This window comes from Nematolebias whitei, chromosome 11 (assembly GCF_014905685.2).
Source record: "Nematolebias whitei isolate Nwh7 chromosome 11, NemWhi1, whole genome shotgun sequence".
Classification (NCBI taxonomy): Eukaryota; Metazoa; Chordata; class Actinopteri; order Cyprinodontiformes; family Rivulidae; genus Nematolebias; species Nematolebias whitei.
In genome coordinates this window covers 41,968,714-41,993,986 of record NC_056508.1, presented here as the reverse complement: position 1 = coordinate 41,993,986, position 25,273 = coordinate 41,968,714, and the positions used below count along the sequence as shown (strand labels likewise).

Sequence of the window (25,273 nt, the reverse complement as noted above, 5' to 3'; positions counted from 1 at the left end):
TATATATATATTATCAGTCACACTCATCTCCCTCACATGTACACACATACAGAGTGGTGGGTACAGTTCTGCTAATCCATTAAGAGCAGAACTACCTTCCCGTTTAGCGGATTAGCATTTTCGCTAACTTTGAAAACTTTTAGGGACATTTCCTGATGCATGCTCAATAATCCAGGTAGAAAAATCTAAAAAAGTTAAATCTGGTCCTCTGGACATTCAAAAAAAACAAAAAAAAAAGCAAAACAACAAAAAAATGTAGAAACGTTTCGTCTCTCATCCGAGAGACTTTCTCAGTCTGAGGTGCTGTGATCCACTCTGAGAAGGTGCTATTTAAGAGACTGAGCTGAATACAGCACCTCAGACTGAGGAAGTCTTTTAGATTTTAGGGACATTAGCTTCCGCTAAAATTAAATCCAGGAAGTTTAAGTCCGCTCCCCCCCCCCCAAGACTATTTTCCGCACTAAAAGCGTACAGGAGAATGATGTTCTATATGGGATTGAGCTATGCTATGCAAGGCTAGGTAAAGCCAAGTGCCACCTGGTGATGTCACCAACCTCGCAGTACTTTTCCCCCTCATATCTACCACAAACAGTCTCTGTCTCATGGTATCAATTTACAGCCAATAACAGAGACTTAATAATATAATTATTATTTATTTATTGTTATTATTATTATTATTATTATTGTATTGTTGTTATTATTATTTTGTTGTTTTTATTATTGGTATTAATTTATTTTAGTTAATAATAATTGTCAAACCAAACCAGAACAAGAAAATAACATGAAAAACCCATTTTCACGCTCGGAAGCATTGCACACATAATTCCTACCCAGCATGCTTTGCAATGCTCTCAATATTTCTGGGATGTGACTCTCACTCGTTACTTTAATACAAGAAGATTTTCCTGAGAATATTGATGATGACGCACAGCAACTTTGTAGTTAATTTATAAAAGTAGTTAAAGTGAGTTAATTATAGTAAATGACACGAGGGAGACGTCCAACACACATTGAATGCATCACTCCGATTCAACACAGCAGAGTTCTGCCCGGCCTCTTTGGTTCAGATGGACCGCATTAATTTCTGAAAGCTCACCTCTGAACAAGACATGGACACTTTAGCTGTGATTTATGAACCGTTTTGAGCTGTGTTCACTTACAACATTGTCACCTTACAGACAATCTTACCGTGTCGGCAACAGCAGTGGATGATGAGAGTTTGCGCTTTAGCATTAGCTTCTGATATTTTTTTTATCTGTTCATTTTGGTTCAGTACCAGATTTTTACATCTTTTTCTTTGGTGTTTTCCTGTTTATAGTTTCTTCCATCCAGTCCACTTTGTTGGTAATAAAAATAGTGGCTATTGATTTGTTCTCCCCTTATAGGAAGCAATGGTCCTCAGAAGTTCTGTGTTGAGAAAGTGGGAAAAGAGAACTGGCTTCCCAGAAGTCACACATGGTGAGTTCATGCAGACCACAGTAAATCGGAGAAATAACTGCAGACGTACTGTTTATTAAACTGCTAAAGTTTAGCATTTAGGAGCAACGTATCTGAGACCATTAATGCTGTAAATTTAAAGCATTACCAATTTATTTCCCACGTTCATAATCTGTACTTTATGAAATGTGTCCTGGAGGAGTTTTAGTCTAACATCTAGCTGAAATATATTTATTTTGATGTTCCCAGCTTTAACAGATTGGACTTGCCGCCCTACAAGAGCTACGAACAACTGAAGGAGAAGCTGATGTTTGCCATTGAGGAGACGGAAGGGTTCGGGCAGGAGTGAACGAGACACAAGTTAAAGAACTGTGGGACACTGAAAGAGCGAAACCATTCATGTTCAAATCAGGGAGCCTCTTTGTTAACAGGCAGGCGCTTGGGGAGGTTTGTGCTCGTGCACGCACCTGTAAGGTGCTTGTATGGGAACGAGAGAAAGACTTGTCTGGATTCGAGTCTCCTCTCAGCTTACTGAGCAGGCCTCTTGCTGCCTGACAGGTATGTGGAATATTTTAAAATAGTTTTTAACTGAATTCTGAAAGCTGCTCCAGTCTCTGGGAGTGAGCACAAAATTATGCATGAGATCCTGAAATTTCACCTTTGATGAAATCTGACAAAACGGCAGTCCAATACGCGTGATCACGACGACGAGGCTTACGATCACAAGGAGCGCTGATTCAGCAGAAATTAAATGAAACGTCAAAGCAGCTTTAAGAAGGTGGGATTTTCTGTTTTAATATTTAAGTTGCACCAAAAAGGAAATTATGTCCTTAGAATCTGGCTCACACTTTAATCTTCATCTGTACTAATAAATAAAATAGAGCGGTTTATTTTTTTAAACAAATAAAACATTAACGTCTCTAAAATTACCGCTTCAATAACAGACAATCTTTGGTGCTTCAAAGGAGTTGGGGATACATGTCTGATTTGTTCTCTGGGCGCTTGCTAGTGTTTGAGCTGTGAATCGATTCATGATTGTGAAAAGTGTTGCGACCGCCATTTGTTTTTCGGGGTGGCGGAACATTTTTGGAACCTGGCCTTAGTTTTATAGGGTCGGAGTTTGCACTCTGTGACGTGTCGCGAGACGATATGGATCCAAGTGTTCTGGAAGATTCTCAAGGGTCTTAAAAACAGCTTTAATGACGTTTTACAACTTACTGCACAGAATAACAAGATCCTAAAGAAATGCTTTATGAATATTAATGATTTCAAACTGTTGAATCAAGAAGAAGAAATAAAAAAGACAAACCAAATTCAGTTTTAAGTAATTTTCACTGCAAATTTTACAAACGCTAAAGAATTTTTATTTTGACTTCCCATAAATACGTAGCTTTAAATCCGAGTGATGCTTTCTTGCCTTTTTATTAACATTTTCATGTTCCACAACATATCTTTAAAAAAAGGGTAAAAGAAATTATCACATTTTAGCGATTTTAAACAAAAGTTACCAAACAGTATTGAAAAAACTTCAACTTCCTTTTATTTTATTTTTTGCACCTAAAACTTTTTCTTTCTTTCTTTGCAACAATCGTTTGCTGTTGGTTGCATTTTTAGATGGTTTGAAATAGTTTTAAACTGTAAAATATACTAGTTTTTTTATTTTATGTAGTCAAGATTTAAGTTTAGATCAAATCAGTTTCATCTCTTGTTGATTGATCCCAGGTTTTGACCAATTAATGCTTTGATTACTGACGTGGAGCTCTTCTCTCAGCGACGGTGTGTTTAAAACGTCTTTAAGTGCTTGTGGTTCAGTCTGATGAATATTAAAGATCTGATGAGCAGCATCAGATCTGAGGATGATTAATAAAACAAAACTAGTAGTATCCTGTTTGAATGATGTAATTTCACACTGGAGCCGCAGGTGTGTTAACAGGTAGGAATATTCTGATGTCCACTCCCCACCACCACCCCCTCCCACGTACAGAGCCGTGAAAACGCATTCCCCCTTTAAAAGATTTCTTCTTTGATTCTATTTAACCCTTGTATTATGTTGAGAAAAAAATACGTTTATTATGTTGCGGGTCATTTTGACCCGCATTGTGTAAATCCACTCAAAACAGTCATAAAATGAAGTTAAACCAATAAGAACTTTATTTTAGATTATACAAATATTTAGAAGAGATGAGAAGTAGAGATATACACTTCCAACACTATATTAAAGAACTCCTGATTTCAATTTTTCCCTCTTCACGAACCCTTTTTTTTTTTGCATTTAACTTGCCGCATTTTCTCGGGTTTTTGACAGTCAACATTTTCAGCGTTCCCCACATGATGGACAGAATGTGACTATGTGCTTTTTGCAGATGTATTTCTTGCATCTCACACAAGAGGTAGTTGTTTTACTGTCATCTCGAGAGGGACAGACTTGGCATCTTTTGCGTTTCTTTGTACCTGTATCCAAAGGATCCATTGTGGGTTGGTCAGATGCCCTGCCCTGGACCTTTGCGATGACAGCAGCAGCTGCTGGGGATCTAGCTGGCCTGACCCGGTTCTGGATCTTTGGAGTGACGAGTGCTTTGCCTAGTTCTTCCAGGAAAAGTCGACGTCGGTACAGTTTGCTGGCATTCCACTGCTGGTTGATCTCAATCCACAGCACATAGGCATTGTAAGCAGACACATCCAAAATGTTGTAGAAAACCACCAAAGGCCAACGGGCAGTCTTGCGCTGACAACTATATGTTGCTGTGACTTTGTCAAGATTGTCAACTCCCCCTTTTGTGGAGTTGTAATCCAGAATCATTTGCGGTTTCATGTCCTCTCGTGTGCTCAGAGATGCGTCTTTGTGCATTGTGCTCATCACAAGAACATTCTTGTTTCTTTTTGGGCAGTAAGAAACAAGTGTTGTTTTCTCTGTGAAAGCAAATTTTGAGGAATGCAGAGGTCTTCCTTGCATCTTCAGAATCTCACTGGGAAGTTCTGGCTTATTTTTTCTGACTGTTCCCAACATAGTCAGCTTTCTCTTCTGAAGTTCATCTCCAAGACGGTAGGATGTAAAGAAGTTGTCACATGTAATGTTATGACCTTGCAGCCCTTCAGTCATCTCCAAAACCACACGCATTCCCTGATTCTTCTCAGGTCTTCCTCCAGGTGGCTTTCCAGTATATACTTGCAGGTTCCAAACATAACTGGATTTTGCATCACAGGCTGCCCACATTTTGATGCCATATTTCGCAGGCTTGTTTGGCATATACTGTCGGAATGGACAGCGTCCTCTGAATGGAACGAGGCGCTCATCGACAGTAACATGGGGGCCAGGATTATACAATAAAGGCAGGATTTCGACCCATTTATTCCAGACATCTCTGATTGCTGCAAGTTTGTCTCTCTCACGTCGATCAGCTCTGGTGTCACGGTTGTCAAATCGGATCACACGAGAGATCATGTGAAATGTCTCCAAAGACATTGTTGCTCGGAAGATTGGCCTTCCATTCTCTTCATTCCATAAACTTGCAGTTGCTTCACCCTTTGACCTGTATACGCCAGCTAACACCAGGATTCCAATGTAAGCATGCAAGTCAGTCGGATCCAGTGGCTTCCATTTCTCTTGAAAGACACGCTTCCCCTCCAAGTTGGTCATGTTGAGGATTATCTTCTCTATGGGTGGGGATATGAAGAGCTGAAATGCTGATTCAATATCATCAACTCTTGTGACAGCAAATCTTGTAGGACCAGGAATCATTTTGATGACATTACAAGATGACAATCTACCTTGGCTTTGGTGTGGTGATGTTGACCATTTTATTTTACCATCTTTAGATGTCCATGTCCCCTCTGTGGATGACGCTTGTTGCATTTCTTGGTTTTCATCTGAAGAAGGGACACCTGCAGACTCGTCCTCTGAATCCTCCTCATCATGGGAAAATTGAAAATCTGGATCATCAATGGCATTGTCCTCTGGCTCTGAAGGATCCTCTGTCTCTGAAACCTCTTCCTCTACATCACTATCCCAGTTCATAAGCTGCGAAAAAGCTTCTTCAGCTGTAAATCGTCTGGAGCTCATTTTTGGTGTTTCTCCAAGAACGGGCATGGAAACAGTGACAAGGACAGGGGAGAGAAAGTCCCTCTTCCACACACACCTGGTTCTGAATGTTTATTCAGAGGCAATCAAAATGAAGTACATCAAAGACTTTTTTTTTGGATTTTTAACAGCTACTCTGTGTGCGGGTCAAAATGACCCGCAACATCATCTTTGTATACAAACTGTGTGCAGACATTTAACAACACATCAAAGAGTCCAGATTTTACATAGAAGTTCATGACCCTAGAGGAGAAAAAGTCACAACATTTCATGGAAAAAAAGAAAGGATAACCTGCACTTTGATCAACACAAAAATTGAAACGGGTCAAATTGACCCTTAACATAACACAAGGGTTAAATCACACCTAAATGTTTCAGATCATCAAACAAATGTTGATGTCCACACGGCTGAGGAGAAGCGATGCTGCTGTTTCCGATCATGGATCTGCTGCAGAGCCCGAGTCCACTTGAGCTTGAAGTCAGGAACTGATGGCGGGACATTCTTCTAATCATTATCCATCATCTTTACCTGCTTCTGCCTTTTCAGGTCGCGGGGGTCACTGGTGCCCATGTCCAGCCAATTATTATTATTTTTATTATTGTAGAGAGCTGAATTCATGGCTCCACTAATTACGAGTCATCCAGAGCCTGAAGCAGCCTCCGACCATCACACTGTCTCCACCATGTTTGACTGTAGGCACGACGTTTTCTGAAATGCAGTAAGTTTTAACACCAGATGTGCCAGGAGGACACACGCTTTCCAAAAGGTTCCACTTCGGTCCTTGCAGATGTTTTTTGGTCATTGTGAGACGAGGCTGCGTCGTTTTTCCTCCGCTGTGGTTTTAGCCGTTTGTTTCTTGTTGAATCGTGAACCTGAACTGAGGCCTGCGGTGTTTTAGATGTTCGATGTTTAGATGAACCCGTCGTACCTGGGATACACCCAGGTGGAGCAGTGGGCAGCTATGTAAGCGCCTGGGGAGCAATTAGGGATTAGGTGTCCTGCTCAGAGACACCATGACATGTGGGATTGGCTGGGAATCGAACCTGGGACTTTCAGGTCCTGAGTCGGATGCCCTGCCTCTACCCCGTCTCTTTTGGGACCGCCTGGGAGAGTGACCGATGATCTCTTGAAGTCATTTTGTTCAGCTGCTGCTGGGAAGGTTCACCACTCTTCTGTGTTTTCTCCATTTGTGGGAAACTCCTCGATTCTACAGGTCTGACAGTAAATAACTTTCCAAAGTTATCAGTCGATTCCTAATCCAACAAATGGAGCGATGACTTACTGAAACGTTTAGGTGTGACGAAAGAAAAACAAAACAAATGTTGAACTTTTTCACGGCACTGTTCTCGTCGGCCTCATCTCCACCCTCACACATCAGGTGTCCATTTTAATACGGAAGGCCTGCAGAAACCATCGACCTCACGTAGCTTTAAAATGAAAACCCCGGCTCCGGTTGGACCCTGTCGCCCTTCTTGTGGGGAGAGAACCGGATCTAGACGAGTGTTTTTCTGAAGGAACAGCACCGGTGTGGGACAAACCATAGAAGCCGAGTAAAGAGTTGAGCCGAGAGACGTGACCTGAATGTATCGGTGAAGTCGCCTGTAGTTTTGCCTCAGATGGTCAACCTGATGCAGGACTTTGTTTTTTTTAACCTTCTTTTGAGTTCATCCCATATTAAAGTTGTAATTGAGCAAACATGTAAATACCACTAATCATTGCTCATTTCGAGTGTATTTTTTTAACATTTTCCAGAATCCTCCAAATCCAACTAAACCACCGTCACTCCTGTACATGAAAAACTTGTAAATGGTGTCGATAACAAATTTTCTTTTGTAAAAGAGGTTTAAATAAGAAGTTTATGGTAATGCTCTATTTTCTTTTCCTTCTATAACTGCTAATGTACATGACATGTGTAAAATAGAAATGATCACATTAATAAATGAAATTTAAAAAAAGAAATGTTGGCACAAAAGAAATATGTGCCAGTGTGTAATGCAGTGATTGTTTCTATTTAAATACTGAACAAGAAATTTTTAACAGATAAAAAGAACCATTTCTCTATAACGTCTGCTAAAATAAAAAATAAAAAAGCACAGTAGCCCCACACCATGAATAAACCTCTACCATGCTTTACTGAGCAAAATGCTTTAAGGATTTTATTTTGTTGCAAACTACATTGTCAGATCATATTTATTTATAAGGCATTATCTCATAAAGTTTTATTTTTAATTTTTAAACCTAATTAATTATAAACTGTGTTAAATAAATGAATACAGGTACACTTGTCAGATGTTTGCAAATTACTCAAAAACCAAGTTTTTGCTACATAAATTAGATAAAATGTAACATTTTAAGTTGAGGCTTTGCACAAAAACATGGAAATGGTTCTAATTATCTTGGCAAGATGGGTCCACGTGATGAAACCTTTCAGCCTTCTTGATCCTGCGTAGGGGGGTCATGGGGAGCTGGTGCTGGTCTGCAGCGGTCAGGAGGAAAAAGGCGGAGGACGCCCTGGACTGGACACAAAGACGCACCTACAGCCATTTTAGAATTTTTAAGCGAATCAAACATGCATGTTTTTGGACTGTGCAGAAGAAAAAAAAACATGTGCACAAGGAGAACATGCAAACGCCACACAGAAACGACTGTGCAGGGTTCTGATCCAGAGACGACCTTGTTGTGAGATGACCATTAAAAACACTGTTTGAGCTTTTTATGGCAAATAGTAAATTTCTTGGTACGCTCATTGAAATGATGCTTAATTTTTTGGCGATTCTGTTAAAACTGTCGAATGCACGTCTGCACGCCCAGAATGTAACGGCTGAACGAGGAGCTCAGAAGATCTTTGAAATCCATGTTAGAGAGTAAGACCAGCTCCAAGCAGCTTCACGTTCCTCTGATTACAGTTGGCAATATTAATTCAAAAATATAAGGTTCATGGGGCTGTAGCCAACCTCCCAGGACGTGGACGCAAGAAGAAATGCAACCCCAGGTTGATCAGATGAAGTGTTGTTGCTAGGAAAAGAGCTGAGGAAACCATCCACGCATTCAGGCTGAACACCAAGGCTTCTGATCGCACCATCTGTCCTATGTTGCATCATAATTACTTCCATGGAGGACGACCCGGGAAAGGGTCACTAAAAACAGACGGCTTTGCCAAAATGTCTGACGAGCCCAAAGTTTTCTGGAAGTGACGAGATGGAACTGGATCTTCTTGGTGAGTCCCATCAGCTGTGTTTCACTGATTAATGTGCAACGGTACCAACAAATCTATCCACGTCTGTATACAGCAGTTTTCTAGTAAAAATGAACAAGCCACATATAATAAATGGTGTTTTAATGTAAAACAAACACTTTCCCAGATTTTACCTTTTTTTTTTCCATTTAAAAATAAATAATTGAGTTTGTTATTGAGGTAAATCCAGGAAAAGTCTTTAAATTTGATGACTACAAACAAGACTGCTGTAAACTGTTTCTGTCTTTACTCTGGATCTGCAGTGCCTCACCATCATCATCCTCTCTCCCATGCTGCTGCTCCTCTTCTTCAATTTGCCCTTTAATGGTAGCGATGGCAGCCCGACATCCTTCATCAGTCCCCTCTTCCTCCTCTTCCTCGTCCTGCTGTTGGCCCTCCTCTGCATTGTCTCCAGCAGTCTGTGGCCGTTTTGATGTTTCATGCTCTTCTTCCTGCTCCTCAGCTGTCGGCTCTCCTGCCGCCTCGTCTCCCTCTTCCTCCCCTGCCCCTCCCTTTGCCTCCGTCCCGTTTCCTGCTGCGGGACATTTGTGATCTCTGTAGTAGCTCTGCCTGGTGAAGCCCTTGTTGCAGGTGGAGCACCTGAAGCGGTAGTTATCTGTGTGGGACTGCTGGTGCTCGAGCATGTGAGCCCTGCGGCTGAACGTCTTCTGACAGACCGAGCACTTGTACGGTTTGATGCCTGCAGCAGGGAAGAATTCATTTGGCAACACAAAATGTCTTTAACTGTCAACGTTACAGATACTGAGCATGACTTGCTTGATGCTCGTTTTGTTTTACACTCACCAGAATGTGACAAGATATGGGCTTTGAGTTTGTCTGGTCTGTTGAACTCTTTGGTACAGCCTACATGCGTCCTATTAAATAAAAATAATAATAATAATAAAGAAACAGGAAAATGTTGTATAAAAAGTAGAAAAGAACTTGAATAAGAAAACAAAAACGCTTGCACAGTAGTCCCTCGCTACTTTGCGGTTCGACTTTCGCCGTTTTTCAAATTAAGAGTGGACATGACACACAACTGGCTGATTGATGGATGAGCTGCACGAGCTGCATGGATTGTTTATTTAAAATACATTATTTAAAATGATTTAGCACCTGCTAAATCGTTAGGTGCAGGGAGAAGCTCTCTCCTGCAGCCTGTCATGATCTCCGCTCTGCCACGCCCACATTTCTCCTCCATGCTGCAGCAGAACAGTGAAGGGTTAACCCTTCACTGTTCTGCTGCGCTTCTCTACAATGCATGGATAGTTTATTTAATATTACAGTATTTACATTTAAATTGTTTATTTACATAGAAGGAGGGGGACTGGGAGTGAAACTGGTGATGAGTGTGATTGCAGCACGGCAGAGAGCAGAGATCCTGACATGCTGTGCTCTTAGAGCATTTAGAGTTTAGAGACATTGTTTAGAATATTGCAAAACTGTGAGCAGGGTTTATAAACTACTACTCATTTGCTACAGTATTTATGTACATAATTTCATTCCGTGGTAATGACAATAAAGTGTACTTGAACTTGTATTACTGTGACTTATCGCGGGGGGTGTGGTTCCCTACACCCTGCGATAAACGAGGGACTACTGTACATTAAAATGCAAAGAACAGAGGGATGAGTTCACATTAATCATTTCTTTCCCTCTAGACTCACTTGAAGGGACACTTGTATTTCTTAAATGGTTCGTGGATGAGCATGTGTCGCTTCACTTTGTCTTTTCTGTTGAATGTTGCCTCACAGAGGGAACACTTGAATGGTTTTTCACCTACGAACAGAAACGACATTTCATCTTTTACTTTAATCCAAGTGGTTAAGTGTACCGTCAACACGTCGATCTGGATTAAACTATGAAACCGGCCCAACGCTCATTTTTCAAGTGGTTTGAGCTGAACGTGGGAAAGTCGAGGTTTTCAGACCTGAGTGAATCCGAGTGTGCAGTTTGAGGTAGTGCTCTGTTTTAAAGGCCTTCTTGCAGATCTGACACTTGAACCTTCCTCCAACGCCGTGAGTGGGAAGGTGACGCCTGAAGTATCTCTCACACGGAAAAACCTGCCAGAAAAAGAGATCTCGCTCAAATATCTAAGCACGGACACTTCAATAACTTATCAATGGCAAATTGTGCATGCAGCTTTACTTGTTATGGTCTAATGTCTGGTATTTATTGCACCTTCTGACAGTGTGGGCAGGGATAGCTGTGTGAGGCCGTCAGTAGATGATGTTCCAGAGCTTCCTGGGTTGAATATCTGCTCTGACATTTCACACACCTGAAGGAGAACAAAACAAACATGTCTACAGAAAAAGATTAAACAATCTCACTTAAGATTCTTTTGCATTTTGTATTTCAAACTCTCAATCTGGAAAGCAACTAGTAAATCCAGCTGTTAAATAAATAAAATTATGTGTTTTATCGCTGACTTTCTTTATGCCTAACATGATAAAACAGTCTAAGCATAATGTCCTTCTGGCTGATCCAATCTAATGCCTACTATTAACTAGAGAAATTGCATTTCCTGCAAAAAGTAGTGTGAATGCTTATTACAGAAGAACATGCTGAAAAACAGCTGAAATTAGCTACAATGGAAGAACAAGCCTAAATTAGCAGAAGAACGCAGAAAGAACATTTGCTGAACTATGTTTAAATAAGCAGAAATGAGCACAAAAATAAGGAAATCAGCTTAAAAAAGCTAAAATTAGCAACAACAAAAAACATCAAAAAAGTAGCTGAAAAGGCAAAAAAAAAAAAAGCTTAACCCACAAGAAGGAAGTGGCAAGAGCTGAAATGAGCTAAAAATGTGGAATTAGCTGAAAAGACTAAAATGTGCAAAAAAAAAACCTGCTAAATATTTGCTGAAATAGCTGAAAAAGCTGAAAGGAGCATAACGAGCTGAAATTAGCAGAAAGAAGTTAATTGGGCTGAAAGTAACAGGAATTACCAAGAAAAACTTGAATTTATCTCAAAACAAATTAAATTAGCTTAAAAAAATTCTTAAAAGGTAGAACAAGCTTAAATTAGCATAAGAAAGTAGAAAGGACACGTAGGCTGAAATAAGCAGAAATTTGCACAAAAAGTAGAAATTGTCTTAAAATAAATCTGAAATTAAAAAACCAGCTGAAAGGTAGCTTAAAAAGCGGAAAGAAGTTGAAATTATAAGAAAGTAGAGAGAGCACATTTTGCTGCATTAGACTGAAAAAAGTTTAAACCAGTGCAAAAAATGTGGAATTAGCTTAACAGCTATATAGTAGCTGAAATTGTAGGAAAAGCTGAAACTTGCAGAAATAAGCTGAAAGGAGCATAACAACCTGGAAATAGCAGAAACAAGTTAGAAGAAACTCAGAAATGTTGCAGTTAGTAGAAATAATCTAAAAGGAGCACAAAAGAAAAAAGTTCAACTTGCACAAAGAAGCTGAACCAGAACAAAATGAGAAAGGATCAGTAAAAAGTTGGAAACGGATCAAAAGATCTGAAGGATGTAAAATGAGCTCAATTCATTTCATATGAGAAAAAAAAATGTCAGAAAAGGTTAAATATTTCAAAAAGCTAAAGTTGCACCAACGTTTTGTTTTATGATTTGATGAAATAGCTTGAACCGGACAAGAATTGCGCTGAAAAACCGGAAGAAAAACGGATCTCACCAGCGTGAAGGCGTCATAAACATTCACACAACAAATAACAAACTCTTACTGAATCGATCCCACTTGGTAAAATGTGACCAGAGCAGTTTTTGTCTGGGCTGACCTGTAGACGACTGTCTCCTTACGCATGCTCTGCTGTGGGCAGAAGCAGTGGGAGTACTGGTGCACCCCCAGTTCAAACAGGGAGGGGAACACTTTGCTGCACAGGTGGCAGCGGTACGTCAGCTGCTCCTGGTGCGTTCGAATGTGTTCGAGGAACTGATCGAGCTTCTGGAAGGTCTGGGAGCAGGACTTTACCACACACTTATAAACCTGCAGAAAAGAAGTTTGGAATTAGAGCTGAGGTTCTGGACGATGAGTGGGATTTTAAAAATAACGTTAGTTTGACGTGTTCTTAAAGGTGTATTTCTCATCTCCTGCTTTCTGTTTAATCGAACCTGAATGAGTGACATGACTGGCACCCTTCCCTGCGCTCACCTGCTCTCCTTTGTGCTGGGTCAGGTGGGACTTGAGCTGGAAGTACGTCTTGAACTTGTTGGCGCAAAACTGGCACTGATAGGAGCTGTCTACCACCATGAGCTGCTGGGTCTGAGTGTGGCTCTGCTGGTTCTGGTTGGACAGCGCCTGCATTTGGACTCGAGGATGACCGCTCTGCACATCGTCCCCGTGGTTGACCGCTGAATCAGCCTGAGCCTCGCTCCCACTGTCCTCCAGCTCCTCTGGTGGCTCTGTGGTCAGACATGACGTTTACTGGGAGAGCCGTTCATTTGACGCTGAGTCAGCAGCTTTTACACTCTTTTCAGATTTTCTGTAAGTTTACTGATACTTCTGGATACTCGGTGCCGTTTTAGCCGTTCGTTCATCAAAACGATCGGCTCAGTCAGGAGACGGGTGCAATGACTTGTTTATTCTAACTTTTAAACATTTCAAAGTATTAAACTTTATTCACAAATATTTTTCATACAACAATACATTGAGATCTATTTCTTTCTTCTTCTTTTGGCTGCTCCCTTCTTCAGGGGTCACCACAGCGAACTAAGTTGCACATAGACTTGGCGATTATTTTTACACCGGATGCTCTTCCTGATGCAACCACAGACCACCGAGCTACCACAGCCCTCTGTGTGGAGCAGAGAGCTGCCAGCTAGGGCACCTGGGGAGCAGATGGGGGGGTTAAGGCCTTGCTCAAGGGCCCAGAGTGGGGCAAATGAGGGTGGAGGCAGGTGTGGATGCTTTACCAATCCCACCCACATTTTGATGTTGTCAGTACCGGGAATTGAACCAGCGACCTTCCGATCACAGGCCCAACGTCTCTAACTTCTACACCGCCACTCCCTACATTGAGATCTCTTTAATTTCTTTTAAAACTTGGTTTTTTGAATTTGTCTTCAGCACGATTGCTTTTTTTTGTATTCTTATGCTATTTTTAGTTGTTATCTACCTTTTAGCTACCGTTATGCTACTTTTGGTTTTAGCTATTTTTGTGCTACTTTTAAGATTTAGGTAGCCTTTTGCTATGTTTAGCTTTTAGCTACTTTTGTATTACATTGAGCTTTCAGCCACTGTTGTGTTGCTTTTAGCTAGCGTTTTGCAACTTTTAGCTTTCAGCTAGCCTTTTTATTATTTTTAGCTTTAATAAAGCTACCCATTTGCTTTTAGCTAGTGTTTTCTACTTGAGCTCTTAGCTAGCCTTTTACTATATTTAGCTTCTGGATATGGCTTAGATTTGAGCTAACATTTTACTAGTTTTAAACTACCGGTAGATTTTTGCTATATTTTGATAAGACTTTAGTTAGTTGTAAATTTTGGCTATGGTTGATAGTTTTGAGTGGTTTTACTCTATCTTTTTAGCTTTTAGCTAGTCTTTTGCTGTTTATATTTTAACAGCTTCTCTGGTCGTTTGTCATTCAGCGTTTGCGCTAAACGTTTGCAGAAAATGCAGATTATTCTCTAAAGAAGTTTGACTTTGCGAAGAGGTTAATTAAATGTGACAGGAGATGTAAAAAATAAATAAATCCGAACTGCTGTTTCCTGCTAAGAATAAGCTAAAAGATCTCAGTGCGATCACTGGAGTTTTCCTCGCCTGTTTGTGCTGACTCCTGTTCTGCTTGTGTTTGCTGACTGAGGTGCCGCTGCGAGCCGTCCTCGTCCCTTTCGGCTCGTTTCTGCTGCTCCTCGACTCGTTTCTCTTCACGTGTCGACACCGGTACCACCTTCACTGCGATGGGCAGTCGGGACACGGTGCTGGCCACGCTCATAGGCCACACCTGTGAACACAAAGCCAACAGAATAATCACTTGTTGCTGATAGATTCTGTTCAAAGTCTAACCAGAAACTGTAAAAGTACCTTGTGGGTCTGCATGTGTTTCTTCACGTTGGACTTCTGAGCGAAGGCTCGTCCACAGACAATACACTGAAACGGTTTCTCTCCCGTGTGACTGCGAGGGGGAAAACATTGTAGGTAACATCCCAACAGACAGACTTCTGTTTAAATGGGTACAGTCTACGTGCTGGAAAATAACTCGCCTCCTAATGTGCTGCTGAAGATCAAAGTTTTTTGAAAAGATCTTGTCACAGAAATTGCACTTCAGCTTCGGGCCTTTCCCCTTCAGGTGCTCTGTGAAGAAGTGAAAACTCAGTGAATGAGTAATTATTCTGTAATGATTATCTTTAATTCTCTGAATTTAACAAAGGTGGGCTGAAGCACTTGTGCATACTTTATTTTTTCAATTCTTTATGCGGGAGAAGGAGTCTGGATTTTGCTGCAATATGTACACACAAACATGAGTTGGACAGTATTTTTCTGTGTATATTGCATAGACAAAAAAGGACAAAGGCATATTTTTCTGTCAGCGTGCTCATGTTTTGAACCAAAAGTAGGCGGTCACATAATTTGGGCTCTCTGGATCTAAACGGCTCTTTATTACTAGAAGCAGCAAATACATGTTCATAATACAATTTATTTCCCTCTCACCTGCGGCGCCATTTGTGCTTTTTTTGTTGCTCCTCGGTTGTTTGGGAATGATGACCTTCTCGAAGTCGCTCAGCTCCGTCATGTTGCTGCTGGAGTTGCAGGTCTTTGCTTTGGCGCTCTGCTTCCCAGGACTGTAGACTGGAGAGCTGCTGAACGACTGGCTCTCCACACACGGAGCGGGCGCCTGAGGGAGCAAAACGAAAACTGGATGATGAGTGTGGACTACGTTTTTACTACTACAATGATAAATCCAGAGGATTAGTGGTGATCACTTGAACTGGATGATGGAACGCCTGCAGCCCTAAGGCGGTGTGGATCTCTGCAGCGCCACCACCAGCCCCTGCCATGTGGGGCATCGCGCTGTAAACCTGTACCACTGAGTTGCTGTGGCTCACGGGGACCTGGGAGGAGAGCGGCTGCTGGGTGGGCTGCCCAGCTGGCAGGTGGGTTGGAGTCTGGCTGGAGGGAAGAGGGTGGGAGGGCTGCGGCTGATGCTGCTGTTGATGATGATGGTGGTGGTGGTGATGGTGCTGAAGATAAGACACTCCAGCTGTGTGCATGCTCAGATTACTCTGCAACAAAGGCAAGTATTGCAATGAGTTGATTTAAAAAAGAAGGACTGAAAAACTTTTGCTCTCTGACATCATCTTCTGTGGGATCACCTGTACAGGTGCCTGCATGGTGGCCATCGGCTGGTCGATGGAGGTGAAGGCTGAGATGGCCGACATGAGAACGTCGTCGCTGACCAGCACATTGCCTTGGACCAGAGTGTGTGTCAGAGGGGACGGAGGTACTGCAATGTAGGTGGATACCTGAAGTACAAGTACAGAGCGGTACGCAAACGTGAGCTGCATTTAAACAGGGATACTTTCAATCTGACAAATACTTTTTACTGAGTTACTGCTGACTCGACGTTAACACGATCGTTTTCCTGCTCGTTTGATTTTCAGTATATATATTTTTTTAAACAAATTACTTCTGCATACTTTGTGCTGTTTTAGCCATTCATGCAATAACAAGTTCAACTCCCATCAGGAGATGGGTGCCATGATGGTTGGTTGTGGCATTTTTTATTCTTTCCTGAATAATAAACTTTATTAACAATCAATTTACCATAGAAATACATGGAGCTCTCTTCTCCTCAAATACTTCAGCAAACTGTCTTCTTATGCTACTTTTAGCTTTTAACAAGTCCTTTGCTACTTTTATAAACTGTTATAATACTTTTTTATGAGCAAGCTTTAACTTTTAGCTTTTACATTATTGCTACTTTTAGCTACTGTTCTATTTTTTTAGCCACAGTTTACTACTTTTAGCCTTTCATTGGCCTTTTGCTACTGTTCTACTACTTTCTTTTAGCAGGGCTTTACTACTTTATTGTTTTAATTAGCCTGTTGCTACCTTTAGCTACTACATAGCTACTTTTAGCTAGCCTTTTGCTACTTTTACTACTATTCTACTTTTTTAGCTATATTTTTTGGCTTTTAGCAACTGCTTTGCTACTTTTAGCTAACCTTTTGTTTGTTTACCTCTAAGCTTGGCATTTGCTACTTTTAGCTTATAGCTAACCTTTTGTTACTTTTGGACAGTAATTGGCTAGTTTTAGCTTTTGGCTTTTTGGTAATATTTTATTTCTTTTAGCTTTTAGCTAGTGTTCTGCTTTAGCTTCAACAATTCAGTTTCAGCTTCTTCAACAAGTTCCAGCGGTCATTCTGCTTTCAGTACTTAAGCTACATTTCTGCAGGATTTTTTTTTTTTTAGTTTATATTAGGTTTTCTCTAATTACACCATTTTTAGCTTGAGATGTGTTTTCTTGACATTTAATCTGTTTTTGCATTCAAGTTTAAAACATTTTGCTGCAAGTGTAAATTTTTTTGGTAAAAAACTTAAAACATAACCAACCTATACAGTTGCCATTATGATAATCTGTCATTAATCATTCTGACCCTGCATGAACGAGTCTGTTTCTGTTCTCACTTGTCTGTTAGCAGGAGTTTGTGGTACAGAGTTGATGGGAGGGACTGGTGCGTAGGCGTTGGTGGAGGCCAGAGACACTGTGGACAGGGAGGGGGCTCCAGACTGACACTGCTCCCTCTTATGTGTCATGAAGGCTGGCAGAGAATTGAACTGTTTTTTACACTTTCCACACAGGAACACATCTTCATCATCTGCAGCAAAGACCAATAAAACAAGTTGAAGAAATCAGATAAATGAACGAAGGACATCGTTGCCTTTTGCTAAGTGATATTCCACTCTGTTACATTTTCATCATGCTAAAAGTAAAATGTTTTGGTCTGCAGAATGTGATGGTGTGGTTATAAAAAAACGAAACTTACAAGTAATCACAAGCAGCTTAAGGCATTCAAGGCTAAAGATGAACCAACGAAAGAAAATCTGCTCTTGAATTCCAAAATTTTAAGAAGAGAAATAACCAAGAAATCATCATTTAATAAAAATAAAACTGTCATGTCAATGAGATGGTGAGTTTTTGGTTGGGTTTTATTTTGTTTGGGGACAATAAGCTGCTTTTATTCTTTTTCCTTGCTGCAATAAAATAGGTTGGTAAATGCTGCTTTCGAACAATCAATAAGGAAAATATTGCCTTACCATAAACATGTGCTAACAGTATCCATATTTATAGCAACAAATAAGTGTCAACCATCCTATATTACTGTGTCTTTAGATATCATCTAAGAAATACAATTACATGCCAAAATTCATGCATGTTGGAAATTAAACCCATTTAAGTCAGTTATCAAATAAACTGATGTATCTATCAGATTTCACACAAAACATTGTGCATTTCCAAGATCCTCCTGACAAAATAATCAACATTCAATTCCTTATTTTCATGATATGAGAAAAAATCCAAGCAACTCTATAAAACAGCTATTGCATGATGTATTTGATTTTTCATACCCATTGACTGGATAGTGGGAGCTGCAGAGACACTTTGGTTGTTTGGGTCAGGAACTCCGGACTGGCCATCCAGCAGAGACTGAACTGCCAACACTGTCTGGTTGTCCATGCCTAAGAAGGATAATTACAATGCAATTAGCCAAATGATGAAGATAATCACTTCATCCTGCAGAGTCAATTAAATATCATTTTCAAAATATAAATTAGTAGGACGTATAGGTGTCCTAATAATAATAATAATAGGTTTTTGCACAGTCTGTTTGTTTAACATGATATTGTGTCCTAATAAATATGCTTCAAAGGTGCACACAACTTTTTTGGGTTAGATTTAGTTCAGTGACGCTATTAGTTCTGGATAAATACAAATATAATAATAACAACATTAGGAAATTAAAAATACACAAAGTCCAAGTCCCAGACAGTATAAACACTGGTAGTATTCATGCTTTTATTAAATATCTCGTTGTGTTGCTACTAAAATGCCTCCTGTGAATATGTATTTCATTTTGAGCAGCACAATAAAAAACAAACGCAATGAAAATGACTTGAATGATAAAATATTCCTGAGGTAATCGTTGTTTGTTTACACTTTACTCTTTCTTCCACAGGAAGGTTGGATTTTGTCACAGAATTAAAAGCCTATCCGTGCATTTTTTTTTATTATTTTTTGCATTTCTGAATGAGATAGAAAAAAGTTTTAGGCAATATCATTTAACGTGTAACAATGTTCATAATTATGCAGTTATTTAAAAAAATATTGCTACCTTCAAGTACTTCAAAAATTGCTTGCGCCATCTTGTAGCTCTGGTGCCTCCGATCGGCGTTCGATTAGCAAGGACTGCCACTTGATGAAAATCTTTCGTTTTAACTGAAGTCGAGCATTCACTTTGAGCCGTGTAATCTTCGAGAGAAATATGGTCTAATTTTTGTTTTATTATAAAGGACATATTATAAAATAATTGTATTTATGTTCAATATTAACCATACTTACGATAGCATCCAAAATTAAAGGAAAATTACGTAAACGGCTTTAGTTTGGACAGTTATTAAATGAAACAGCTATTAAGTGATAAAGGTATATTTTTTGGAAAATTTTAAGAAATCTTAGAGCAATAGTTAATAAGCTGAAAGGCAAAATAACTACATAAACATACATACATTGATAGTTCATACATGGAAAGTGTTATTTCCGAGGATCTTAAACGCGCCTTTCGATCGACGAATCTGTGCTCCGCAACGTGACCGACAGCAGTTTACACCAATCAGAGAGCGCCAATCGCTCCTTGCGGAAAGCGCACTTTTTCGACCAATGGCAATCGTGAGATTTTGACACGTGCAAGTTTCGCGGCAAAAAAGGTTTCGCGCGAAAACCGACCAACGCTTGTTTAGCTGCAGATCAGCTGAGACAATAACAACAATAACGGACCCGACATCGGGCTTCAGAGGACAGTTTCCCGAAAGATCTGCGGCCGCGGTGAGCAACTCGGACACCATAGGCCGCCGCTTTGAAGCGTGCGCGTGTACTTTGACCGTTTTGTTTCCCCCTTTTATTTCCAGTTTTCTCGGACTGCTTCCTGCCACACAGTCAGTGCCCCAACAAAACGAGGGGACTGAAGAACTGCGGCTAATCACTAAAGCTAACATGCTAATCTGCCCTATATTTTCATACTCAACTTTATCACTGTTTTTAGGTCGGGACTGGCGGGCGCTTTCATAAATATGTCCTCAAAGATGCTTCTGACCTACGGTGGCGCCTTTTGAGTTCTCTATATTTTACATCGATAGCTGGCATTGAAAAGCTGTTATAAAGTTTTTATGCAGCATATCAGCTAAACCCTGGCTCGGGTTTACGGATCAGATATATAGTTTTACGGTCGTAAACGTGTGTTTTGGTGGCTACACGGCTTGTTGATGAACTTTGTTGTCGCTCCATGAGCTAGCCTGTTAGCCGCGTTGGTAGCTCAGCTTGTTCAGGCCGCGGCCGCAGACAGGAGACACGAAAACAAAAGATTAGCTTGCTGCCGTATCGAGCTCACTTGTCTCCTGCATTTATTACCCTCTCTGCGTAAAACAAATATATATATATGTGTGTGTGTGTGATGCGACCCTTTTGTCTCTGATAGTATTTCCGCGGTTGATCCACTAGGCGTGGAGACAATTATGCAATTTAGCAATGATCTTTTATTTGCCACTCTTCCTGTTTGGCAGAACTTCCTGCCTTCCCGTTTCATGCCCGGTCTAAATTTGTTTTAACAAGTTCGGATTGTTATAAAATTTAAAATAAATAAATAAAAGCGTATGTGCGTTGAAAGACCCTTGAGGAAATGCTGTCAGTGAACTGCACACAAGCCTTGAGGCATTTTCACTTTGCTCCCACAAGTTCACGGAGTGCAGCAGATGCCTGCAGGTGCTGATCCTCTCACTTTACACCATCTCAGCCTGTGACCCCCCCTCAGTCAAGTCTAGGAGCACTTGGTGACTCAGTGCCATGTCAGAGACTTTGATAACGGGGCAGTCATCGGAGGGTTTGCTGGCAGACTTTGAGACGTTGCTGAACTCTGGGAGCATCAACTTGGGCGAGGACCACCAGATAGTGATCATCACCAGCCCCAGCAATGAGGGGCTCCACCCGGCTGCCGCCCCCACCAGCACAGGGGAAATCCTGCTGTTCGCCACGCCACAGGGCCCAGCCGATGTGGGGGGCCAGGACAAGAGGCGACCCTCTCTAGGAAGACCTCCGGTGAGGAGAGTGGGAGGAAGGATGTGAGAGAAAAGGAAAGAGCTATAAGGGAAGCGTTTGTGTCAGAGCGTAGCAGTTCACATGTTGCTGTAAGACATCCTGGTCCCTTTTCAGTCTCTTTCACTTTTCTCTCACCTTCTTAATACACAAATATGACATCAAGGTAGTAATAAGTAGTTAATACATGTGTTGTAACAACTTTCCTCCTTCATCCATGTGTTGGTGAACAGGTGAAGAGGAAGTTGGACCTGGACAGTGACCATCAGTATGTCAGCACCACCCGTCCACCCACAGGTCAAGCTCCACCTTCCACGCCAGCTCCTCCAAGAGGTACGCATCCGTACAAAATCCTCCGCAGAACTTCACCCGAGCTGTGTGTGAGCACAAAACCCACTCGCTTCAAAACAAACTGTCTTTCGTACGAGCAGTTCATGTTTTTATTAAAACGGGTTCCCACCAAATTCACTTTTGTTCGTGTGAATGAGCTGCGTTTCATGTATTCATACGTGTTTGTTTCCTCTCAGATTGACGTGATATAAGTAATACATTAATTTATGATGGGCGTTACATTTGTGGAACTACACTGTTATTGGCAAGTTTTGATAACTGAGAAACATGTGTACTGTATTTGTGTGACACATTTGGAGTAAGATGATAAAAATAAGAAACCGAGATGGCAAGACCAAGAAAGAATCCTCGCTCTGGTCACTTGGAAATTTAGAATAGTAGTACTTAGAAATATGTGTACCACTTTACAACAAGGCTCCCCTTACAGATGGCTGATAAATTATAGATATACATTATTAATTCCTCTATAAACACTTTATTACTCATTAATAACTGCTTATTATGCGTTAATTAAGGGTGACAGAGACAAAACTGACCAGTTTGTTGCCAAATCTGTTCACCTATATATTTCATCTGGAGTTGTTACATTAAAAATTTCAGACTAAGTTACTACCTTGTAAGCACAATAAGTATTTGTAAACCTATTTCTTTAGCATATAATATTGTACTTTATCACTGCATTATAAGTATCTACAACTAATATTATATCCTAAAACTATTAGGCTTACAAATACTTATTGTGCTTACATGGTAGTAACTTATCTGAACTGTTTATTATAACAACTCTAGATGAAATATATAGGTGAACAGATTTGGCAGCAAGCTGGTCAGTTTTGTATCCGTCGCCCTTAATTAACGCATAATAAGCAGTTGTTAATGATTTATAAAGTGTTTATAGAGGAATTCGTAATGCATCTATAAACTGTTAAGGGGAGCCTTATTTGTAAAGTGGCATTGAAATAAGTAAGTTTAGCAACAAAAACGTGTCATAAGAAGAAATTGTAGCTAAAATGTGGAGTTAAACTTTTGATTTTGATATAAAAAAAAAATTGGTGAGGTTCAGAACATTTCTGCCAGATAAGTTTTCTTCTGGACTCATTTTAACATTTTTATTTTCAGAACCACTATTATTTTTTTCTTTTTTTTTTGCATTCAACAAAAGTTACCTCAGGGCACTATACAAATAAAATGAAATTCATCCAAGTCATAAACCTTATTCATATTTATTCAGAACATATGGAAGTCAATGCATTCCTATTATAATACAATACATTCACAAGCAGGACTTTATGAAATGCTAATTAGCAAAATATCTATAAGGAAGTCAGCAGAGTGTGTCAAGTCTTCACTTGTTCTCAGTCCCCATCCTGAGCAGCCCATTGGCGACAGTGGAAAGGAACGACTCCTTTTGAACAGGAAGAACGTCCAGCAGAACTGGGTTTAGGATGAGCAGCCATATGTCTTATCTGCTGGAGTTTTACAGGACAGGACAGGAAATGGACACAAACACAGTCGAATTGGTCCAGATCTCGTTTCTATAGCGATAATGACAGCAGTAGTTACATGCATACACATGGAGAGTAGAGAGAATAAAGACAACAGCAGGGTGAGGAAGTTTGGTCAGATTGTCCTCCAGCAGTCTAAGCCTATAGCAGCATAACTAAGGGACAGCTCAGGAAACTCATGCCGACCCTAACTATAGGATTTATCAAAAAGTGAAGTCTTAATCCCAGTCTTAAAACTGGACAATGTGTCAGCCTCACTGACATAAACTGGAAGTTGGTTCCACAAGAGAGGAGCCTGACAACTGAAAGCTCTGCCCCCCACCCCATTCTTCTTTTGAAAACTCTAGGAACCACAAGTAAGCCTGCAGTCTGGGAATCAAATGCTTTGTTAGAAAGATATGGGATAATAAGACGGTTAACATAAGATGTAGTTTGGTTGCTGAGAGTTTTGAATATTGAAAGTAAAATTTAATTTTTTTTAATTTATTTTATGTTAAATTTAATTCAATTCAGTTTATTTATAAAGCGCCAAGTCACAACAGAAGTCGTCTCAGGGCTCTGAACAGAAACGTTCATATACATAAAAAGTTCACATTATTTATCTGAGGAGCAGACTGCTTTGAGTTTAACTCCATCACAGAACTCTCATCTTGAGCGAGCACGAAGGCGACGGTGGAAAGAAAAACTCCCTCGTGAGGAAGAAACCTATAGCAGAACAAGTCCCAGGACAAGCTGCCGTCTGCTTCGACCGGCTGGGTTTGAGAGGAACAGATACACAATGGCAGGTGGAGAATCACGTTAAGCTAGAAATAGTATCAAAGGAAAACTATTAAATTTTAACAATTCATTGAAGTAAATGAGGTCAGTTTGTCCTCCAGTAGTCTAAACCTATAGCAGTATAACAAACCAACCCTCACTATAGGATTTATCAAAAACGCCCAGTCTTCAAACTGGACAAAGTGTCAGCCTCACGGACAGAAACTGGAACTGGGTTCCACAAGAGAGGAGCCTGATAACTGGAAAATCTTCCTCCCATTCTGCTTTTGGAAACTCTAGGGAGCACAAGTAAACCTGCAGTCTGAGAGCGAAGTGCTCTGTTAGGATATAGGGAACAATAAGATCTGTGATATAAGATGGAGCTAGGTTTTTGGGAGCTTTGTAAGTTAGCAGTGAAATTTTGAATTCATTGGGAGTCGATGGAGAGAAGCTAAAACTAAATTAATACAAATAAAGTAATGAACAGCTGCATATGGAATTATGGAGTTATTATAACTGGTTAACAGAGTTTGATATTGCATAGGATGTAAATAATAAGTCAGTTTAAACACGATCACTAATGATTCAGAGATCAGTGCTGAAGAGTGCCTGCACCTACTTTGTTGCCTCTGTGACTTTCTGAGTGTCTTCAATTGAACCGGTTTTCTTTTTGTTACAATGTCGTGCCACTCGGTTTCATTTCGGTGGCGTCTTCTCATGGTCTCTCTCCTCCTGATGTAACAGAATGAATTTACTGTTGTTCTCTCAGAAGAAATGAGACGCTCTTCCTCTGCCCCCTCCTTCTGTTTGCCCTGTAAGACTGAACTCTGCACAGAAGTGTGTCCACACTAGAGGATGGACTCGCTGCACCCTTTATCAGTCCCGCTATCAGCTGGAAAAAGCACTGTAGTTTGTGTGAAACTTTGAAAACCACATGCAACCGTTGTGTGCGATGATAAACCACAATGAACAATTTTGTTCCTGAACGTTGATATTGAGTAGGAAACTCAATTATTATTTTTGTCAAACTGGGTGACAGGCTTGTTGTTATGTTAATAGCCCTTTTATGAGCTTTTATTGACTGCAACAGATGGACATGCCAGCACTTCGTGCAACATGCATTTTTATCAAAGTATTATTATTTAGTTCTTCAGTCCCATTTTTTGCAGTGCATGTAGTCCTGCATACCTTAAACTAAAGTAACATTATAGTTTGTTTGTTTGTTTGGTTATTTTGAACATGTTTAACTACAGTATATACAGACAGCCGTTTTAAGCAAAGAGAAACAAAAAAAAACTACAGAAAATGAAAAAGTGCACAAGCATTGCCTTTTGTGTAGCTCGCATGTTAAAAAGGAATGGGAAGAAGTGCGTACTTATTTAATCCCACCCCTTCATAGTTGATAATTGTGAAGCTCATTCATATGATGCTTGCTATGATTTTTGGTGCTTGTATGGGTTTAGAAATATTAAGCTTCTAACTGCAGAGACACAATGGAGACGTTTCTGCAGCTTTGAAATGGTGAAACACTGCCCCCATGCGGCTGAAGCTTAAAGTGCAATAATAGATCAATTAGATCACAGTAAGATATATATATATATATATATATATATATATATATATATATATATAT

General features: G+C 40.3%; 4 protein-coding genes across 4 annotated transcripts in view; 2 read left to right on the top strand and 2 right to left on the bottom strand.

The window, feature by feature from the left end:
- The window catches only part of itchb (itchy E3 ubiquitin protein ligase b), a 33,443-nt gene extending 30,701 nt beyond the window's left edge, over positions 1 to 2,742 (top strand). Inside the window, exons 23-24 of the mRNA XM_037685015.1 lie at positions 1,386 to 1,458; positions 1,687 to 2,742. Coding sequence (XP_037540943.1) covers positions 1,386 to 1,458; positions 1,687 to 1,786 — 173 coding nt within the window. The 3' untranslated portion in view covers positions 1,787 to 2,742. The remainder of the gene's footprint in view (positions 1 to 1,385; positions 1,459 to 1,686) is intronic.
- Positions 2,743 to 3,480: 738 nt separating this feature from the next.
- LOC119417328 (piggyBac transposable element-derived protein 4-like) lies at positions 3,481 to 5,497 on the bottom strand. The gene has a single exon (XM_037684536.1). It carries the CDS (start codon positions 5,495 to 5,497, stop codon positions 3,752 to 3,754), a length of 1,746 nt encoding a protein of 581 aa, XP_037540464.1. The 3' UTR covers positions 3,481 to 3,751.
- A 3,466-nt stretch (positions 5,498 to 8,963) lies between these two features.
- Positions 8,964 to 19,104, bottom strand: znf341 (zinc finger protein 341). The gene is made up of 16 exons (XM_037684381.1): positions 19,056 to 19,104; positions 18,292 to 18,402; positions 17,350 to 17,540; positions 16,035 to 16,184; positions 15,645 to 15,944; positions 15,373 to 15,556; positions 14,925 to 15,015; positions 14,746 to 14,836; positions 14,482 to 14,665; positions 12,876 to 13,126; positions 12,502 to 12,710; positions 10,933 to 11,029; positions 10,682 to 10,814; positions 10,419 to 10,530; positions 9,556 to 9,626; positions 8,964 to 9,451 (listed from the first exon to the last, which is right to left on the bottom strand). Exons 1-16 carry the CDS (start codon positions 19,084 to 19,086, stop codon positions 8,964 to 8,966), a joined length of 2,694 nt encoding a protein of 897 aa, XP_037540309.1. The 5' UTR covers positions 19,087 to 19,104.
- Positions 19,105 to 20,736: 1,632 nt separating this feature from the next.
- Positions 20,737 to 25,273, top strand: part of e2f1 (E2F transcription factor 1) — a 13,588-nt gene continuing 9,051 nt past the window's right edge. The window contains exons 1-2 of the mRNA XM_037684380.1: positions 20,737 to 21,031; positions 21,262 to 21,361. Coding sequence (XP_037540308.1) covers positions 20,780 to 21,031; positions 21,262 to 21,361 — 352 coding nt within the window. The 5' untranslated portion in view covers positions 20,737 to 20,779. The remainder of the gene's footprint in view (positions 21,032 to 21,261; positions 21,362 to 25,273) is intronic.

Bases quoted from the DNA above. Each gene is read 5' to 3' on its own strand.
- LOC119417328 (XM_037684536.1), bottom strand. From the start codon at position 5,497: ATGAGCTCCAGACGATTTACAGCTGAAGAAGCTTTTTCGCAGCTTATG.
- znf341 (XM_037684381.1), bottom strand. From the start codon at position 19,086: ATGGCGCAAGCAATTTTTGAAGTACTTGAAG. The intron at 18,403-19,055 runs GTAGCAATATTT...TATCCTTCTTAG, and splicing joins AATTTTTGAAGTACTTGAAG to GCATGGACAACCAGACAGTG. The intron at 10,815-10,932 runs GTGCAATAAATA...TTTTTCTGGCAG, and splicing joins CCTGCCCACACTGTCAGAAG to GTTTTTCCGTGTGAGAGATA.